We start from the raw sequence: 7,184 nt of genomic DNA, 5'->3' as shown, positions 1-7,184 counted from the left end.
TAAAATAATCACCATCCGTTACATTATTGATAGTTTGATTGTGCCAAAAATCACTAAAGCCTAACTCATTTAGAACACCATGGACAGAAAGCAAAAATTTTGACTTGTATACACCAGATTCATACATTTTAAACAAAAAACGATATGTCACACAAGAAAGTTTGTCAGTTGTGTAAGTGTGTGTGTGTGTGTGTGTGTGTGTGTGTGTGTGCGCGTGCCGAGTGCGTGTGGTCGCGTGTGTGTCCGCCGCGTGCGTAGGTGCGCGTGCGTGGGTGCGTGCGCGAGTGTGTGTGTGATCGTGCATGATTGTGTGTGTCTGTGCGTGCGTGCTTGCGTTTGTGTGTGCGTGTGTTTCGAGTGTGTGTGTACTTGTGTTTGTGTGTGTGTGCGCGGTGTGTGTGTGTGTGTGTGTGTGTGTGTGTGTGTGTGTGTGTGTGTGTGTGTGTCGTTTGTGTCGTATGTGTGTAAGGTGTGTGTTTGTGTGCAGTCTCTCATTAACAAAATCATTTTATGAGAAACAAAATCAACTCCGCATAGAACGCAAGCCAATCTGTAAATTATTAAGTATGTGTGTATAAGAAAAAGATGACTCTTTAACTTGTCCTGTGTGCAATACGGTTTACGTGATAACACGGTAGAAGGGTAAGATAATCCTTGATTGGACTATATACACATGACTTTTTTTGCGTAACTGAACTCTACCCCAAAAAACACACCTGAGTTTTAGTTTTGGCCATGTCATCGAAAACAAACATTTATATTTGGATGCTTTTATATTTTTGTAATCGTGTAACTCAGGTATTACGGTGTTTTTGTTTTATTGTAACTTTGTATGCTGTGACTTAAATCTTTTGTATTATGATAGTAATTGTTACTTCAATCAATCAATCAATGAGTCTTATATCGCGCATATTCCGTGGGTACAGTTCCAGGCGCTCTGCAGTGATGCCGTGTGAGATGAAATTTTATACGGCCAGTAGATTGCAGCCATTTCGGCGCATATTTACCTTTCACGGCCTATTATTCCAAGTCACACGGGTATAGGTAGACAATTATTAACTGTGCCTAAGCAATTTTGCCAGGAAAGACCCTTTTGTCAATCGTGGGATCTTTAACGTGCACACCCAATGTAGTGTACACGGGGGGAGGTTCGGACACCGAAGAGAGTCTGCACACAAAGTTGACTCTGTGAAATAAATTTCCGCCGAACCTGGGATCGAACTCACGCTGACAGCGGCCAACTGAATACAAATCCAGCGCGCTACCAACTGAGCTATATACTTAGTATGATATGAATTATACGTTTTTGTGTATTGTCTTTCTTGTGGTTCGTACGTGATATTGTAACGCGCGGAGAGCGCATAACGATTCTGTGGTTCACATTGTATAAGTAGTCATTCTTCTTTTTCTGTTTCGACCATGTCAGTCGTTTATTTCGTAGCGTTGACGTCGCGGTGCGCATTTAAACCAGCCTAATGCCTCAAACTGGTGTAGCAAAAGTTGAGCCCGACGGTTGCAGTTTAAACTGGTCCATTCTCGTTAAACTAAAAACTTTCGACTCAAACAAGTTGTGTGCACTAAGAACATTCACATGTACAATACTTTGGATTCTGTGTAAATTCGAGTTTCTAAGTGAAGAGGTTTTATATAGGACTGGCTTAGTGTGCAGCGTGCGCTGTTTAAAGGTGGGTCTGTTATATCTGTGGTGAAGGTAGTGCATTTTACAGAAACAAACAAACAGGCAGACAGACAGACAGACAGACAGACAGACAGACAGACAGACAGACAGACAGACAGACAGACAGACAGACAGACAGACAGACAGACAGACAGACAGACAGACAGACCAAAAGAAGAAAGAAAGATACAAACAAACACACAAACAAACACAAACAAACAAACAAACACACATACAAACAGTAGAAACTTCGATAGAATACAGTTCGAATTTTTTTCTGTGCATACACGGAGAAGTTTTGTTTTTTTGTTTTTTTACAAATAAAATAAATTAAAGAACCGCTTTTATTTGGATTCCAACGCTTGCCAGGCAAACTGTTCCATTTGCGTTTGACAGGCCTCCATCTGGAAGCAATGATGAAAATCAGTAAGGACCGTTTAGCATTGTGATTGCAGATTAGTTGAATGCAATATTGAACGAAGACTTTTTGTGTATGCCGAAGGTATAACTATTTCGAGCTCCAGCTATACTTAGCATACTCACACACACACGCACACACACGCACACGCACGAATACGCACGCACGCACGCACGCACGCACGCACGCACGCACACACGCAAGCACACACATATACAAACACACACACACACACACACACATACACACACACCACACACACATAATTATACACACACACCACACACACACACACACACACACACACACGTTTTCACAAGAAGCAGTGTACCTTTAACTGAATCAGTTTCAGTTTTTCTTGCAGTCATGCTTATTTTAGACAATTGATTTGAGCTAAGCAAGCAATTTTCACTGTATTACATTATTTTTGTATCTTCTTATTTGTTGCAGATAAAGTTTCAGACTATCAGTTTGCCAAAAAACGCTGGACAATCGGTCTCCAGTCACGCCACCTCTGACAGAAAAGATATCAACAAGGAGCCAGTGTTAATGTTCCTCATCATCTTCACGCACAATGCTTTGACATCTACATCACTGCAAAGCTTTGTAAACTTTACGCAACTTACAGTGCTTACAGATGCAGCAACAGGACATCTAAACAGCGTGTCAACAGCTTGACACACATATGTCAACAATTTGCACGAGACGTTTGTCGGTGACACAAAACACGCTGCAGTTACAGTCCAAAACAAGCGAGAAAGAGCGTGCGTGAAAGAAACTTGCTCGGAATTAGAGTCAAATACATGGAAGCTTTATAAAAAATGTATGTGAATAAAGGCTGATTTTCTTCTTTTTAAAAAAAAATCAGAGTGAACGAATTTTAAACTTACGACAATCGTTTAAAATCGAGGAAAGAGGTTCTTTTGTAAACATCAATCTCAGAGTGAATAAAACCGAGACCTTTTGGGAAACACTCAAAGTGAAAGAGGCAAAGTGAGGATGAAAGTAGCTGAGAGTGTCAAGGAACCCATAAAAGTAAAAGAAACTGAGCATTTTTGAAAACACCTCAGAGTGAGAAAAGAAAACCAAGCACGTTTTCCTTTCGAAACATCTCAAATTAAAATGATTTGAGATTTTGGAAACCTCTGAAAGAAGCTGAGATTTTGGAAACCGTCGCAGCGCCTAAAACATTTAACCGTCTACAGTCTCTGTCTCCTTGTCGGAAGGAGTGTGACAATTCTTTACACTACAAGCAAGCAAAGACAGTTCGAAAAACTGCAAGCTCTTTCACTTTTATCTAATACGATTGAGCAGGATTAAAAAAAAAGCAAGAAAGCTGTAGCTTATTTAGCGACAAAACGATTCGAGCTGAGACAAAAAGGATTTACCTTGACTGTGAGAAAAAGTATGACACTCGAGACGCTAAAGCCGAAAGTGTGAAACAGAAACTCATGGGAAAGTCCAATTAAGAGACACACCAGTGGTTCACACTGCAAGGAAAACGCTTCAAGCTAGGACATAAAAGGATTTACCTTGTTTGAAAAAGAAATAGACACCTGGAACGCGACAGACAGCAGTGTGAAACATTAAACATTGTGTTAAAAGACACATCTGCCGAAGTTCGCCGAACAGCACGGACAAAAGTGTTTTGCCCAGAAATCGCACCTGCTACCACAGACCTCGTCGGAAGGAAGGACAATGTTAATATCGATCAATGTAAAAACAAGAGATATGTGAGAGCCATTCAAATACCGAGTGCACATCTTCTTCGATTGTTTTATTTGGGATGTTTTCACAAACTCCATTGGCATAATATTTGTGTGTGTATGTGCGTCAACATTGCCAGCTTAGCCAAAAGACAGCACTACCTCTGAAAGCACTTGCTATTCTCAATCCTGTTTTTAGTTTAACATTAGTTGAATCATTTTATCCGCTGTGCCTGTGTGCTACTCATACCCACACAAGAAGCCCGACTACCTCTAAACATCACAGAACGCGCTATAGTTGTCTGAAAGAAGCCCAAAGAACACCTGCAACCAGTGACCCAGCCAAGAAAAACACGTGCAGCCAGTTGACTAAACCACAACAACACCTGCAACCTGTGACCTACCCAGGAAAGCACCAGTGATCTTTTCACGAAAAGCACCTGCAACCAGTGATCTTTTCACGAAAAGTACCCGCAACCAGTGATCTTTTCACGAAAAGCAACAGCAACCAGTGATCTTTTCAAGAAAAGCACCTTCAACCAGTGATCTTTTCAAGAAAAGCACATTCAACCAGTGATCTTTTCAAGAAAAGCACCTTCAAGCACTTGCAACCAGTGATCTTTTCAAGAAAAGCACCTTCAAGCACTTGCAACCAGTGATCTTTTCAAGAAAAGCACCTTCAAGCACTTGCAACCAGTGATCTTTTCAAGAAAAGCACCTTCAACCAGTGATCTTTTCAAATAAAGCACTTGCAACCAGTGATCTTTTCAAGAAACCAGTGATCTTTTCAAATAAAACACTTGCAACCAGCGATCTTTTCAAGAAAATCGGTAATTGGTGAACTTGCAAAGGTAAGATCACAGGCATCTCTTGCATGTTCAGTTCGCAAAGTTAAAGATTATAATCAAATGTTGTCTCTCTGACTCGTAATCAGTCAACTGCAGGTGTAGGAAAAACAACAACAATCAAAAGACAACAACCACCACAACCACCACCACAACAACCACCACCAAACATGCCAAGCGAACGCCTGGAAATGAACGACATGGCGCGCTTTAGTAGCGAGACCAATTTGACAGACGGGAAGAAATTCCCGTGGGGTGGTTGTTACCTTAGCACCGCCTTAGGATTTGTGTTGGTTCTTCTCGCCGTTCTCATTGCGGTCGGCGTCGGTGTGGTGGTGTATTTTGCTGCCGGTCGAGAGGTGGTGTGCGACTGTCGGATGTTAGAGGTCAACGACGGTGTGGTCAGTGCAGCGGTCAAGCAACAGTGTCAGAAGTTGGCGCAGCGTGGAAATACGGATATATGTGAGTATCGTGTGTGTGTGTGTGTGTGTGTGTGTGTGTGTGTGTGTGTGTGTGTGTGTTTATCTTGTTAAGTGTGTGTGTGTGTGTGTGTGTGTGTGTGTGTGTGAATCGGATGTCTCTTTTTCTTCCCTTTGGTTCTTTCTCTGTACTGTATCTGTCTCTGTCTGTCTCTCCGTCCAGAAAGCAATTAAAACTAACAAACACCCCCCCCTACATACACACACACAAACACACACACACACACACACACACACACACACACACACACACACACACAGTGCCAACAAACACACACACACACACACCGTGCACACACACACACACACACATACCGTGCACACACACACACACACACACACACACACACACACACACACACACACACAACTTGATACGACACGCTCTCATTAGTCTCCACATGACCTCATACATATCAACGTAACCCGATCAAGCTCATTCCTTCTCTGTGTGACGTAAATAAAGAATATTTCACCGATTTCTTCATGCAAATGATAATAGCATCGGAATAAAAGGGCAAAGCACGGTACGCACACATCACACATTCCTTCTTCATCTGTGCGTAGGTGCACAAGTGTATCATCTTACTTGTAGATGATCCACTTGCCGTAGATGCCATTTACTTTCCCCGCTGAGGTAATCTGTCCCTTCTTGATAACTTTATCCAATCATAACTCCCCCTGCCGCGTTTAACACTTCCCAGAATCCCTAGCGCCTAGTCTCGCGAGAACGGGGGTTTGGAAGAGACTACGAAGGCGCCGCGCCGAGAGAGGTTGTAAATTAATTCTTATCCTGCTAATAGTCGGGCAGAGCCATGCAGGTAAAGGTTAGGCATACCACAGACACAAACCGGAGCGAAGTCAATGCTAATAAATCTTTCACGCGAGAAATAGATTTAGCACATGGCGTTTTCTGCCTTTTTAACCTTCAGAGAGAAGCTCGTTAGCTTCCACTTCCTACCAATATAGGAGGTGGTTTTTTTCATCAAAGAGCTGCGGATGATATGATATTCGAGATCAGAGAGAGAGTTAAGATCTTGTGCCGGCGTAAGTAATTTATCATACACCGTTTTTGCGCGTGGTTTACGATCTTGTTATACATGCCTCTTAGCCTCGAGCTCTGGGTCATAGGATGTTTACTGAGGGTTGTTAGATGCTTTTTACCGTGATGTGCTTCTTTGTCTCTGTTGTTCTGAGTACAAATGTACGATGAAAGACAAAAACACATGGAGATAGTAGCCTAGTCTGTTTTTGCCGACACTTGAACCGACATCAAAAACCGCTCTTTCCAGCTTTTAAAAGGAATGACACCTACGCCATTCGACATGCCATAACATCTTTGTTAGAATGGATACATGAAGACAATTGACTCAGTGTTTGGGATAGATAATTTACAATTCTTTTCACTGACATGCACTAAGGTTTAAGTTATAAGCTGCTTTGATGTTTGAAATGTGTCGATTTTAAGCGTGGGAAGCTTTACATTATTTTTGTTTATCCGGTTTTCGGGGGAATGTTTGTGTCTACTGTTCCACTGCACAGAAACTACGTCGTGTAATATCTAAACTTACTGCATACGGTAGGGGAACAAATGGCCTTTCTAGCGCTATAATTGGCTAACATAAACGACCTCATCATAAAGATCTACACTCTAAACGCATCTGTGCAGGCTTTCGTGACAAGAACGAGGAATATTGCACCTTATCCACCGTCGAATACAGACACATACGGGGAACATAATATTCTTTCGTCATACTCCCGCACAAAAAGTAAATAAACGTGTTTGTGAGTAAGACTAGAGGACTGCCGGTTATGACTCTGTCTTTTAAAGAGTCGTGGAAGAGTTGTAGTCGCCTGAAGCAGATATTGCCACATCTCTTCCAAAATATGCAGAACGGACGTCATTATTCTTTTGTGTGACAGGACCGTGAGGTTTAGCTGGTCAGTCAGTATTATCGCATATTTGCCCCAGCATCACGGGGGCGCAGCTCTTTCCATAGTTGATGAAAAGACCCGGAAGGGTGATTTCCGAACGTCGTCTATGACGCAGGATCACAC

The 7,184-nt window shown here is 42.2% G+C and overlaps 1 protein-coding gene across 1 annotated transcript in view; it reads left to right on the top strand.

Annotated features, from left to right (window-relative positions):
* Nucleotides 1-2,554: 2,554 nt before the first annotated feature.
* LOC138950903 (aminopeptidase N-like) overlaps nt 2,555-7,184 on the top strand; it is a 36,957-nt gene continuing 32,327 nt past the window's right edge. The window contains exon 1 of the mRNA XM_070322603.1: nt 2,555-5,109. Within this exon, the coding sequence (XP_070178704.1) occupies nt 4,818-5,109 (292 nt within the window). The 5' untranslated portion in view covers nt 2,555-4,817. The remainder of the gene's footprint in view (nt 5,110-7,184) is intronic.

Source organism: Littorina saxatilis, linkage group LG16 (genome assembly GCF_037325665.1).
Source record: "Littorina saxatilis isolate snail1 linkage group LG16, US_GU_Lsax_2.0, whole genome shotgun sequence".
Taxonomy (NCBI): domain Eukaryota; kingdom Metazoa; phylum Mollusca; class Gastropoda; order Littorinimorpha; family Littorinidae; genus Littorina; species Littorina saxatilis.
The sequence above is the reverse complement of the archived record's forward strand: the minus strand, read 5'-3'. Positions and strand labels throughout refer to the sequence as shown.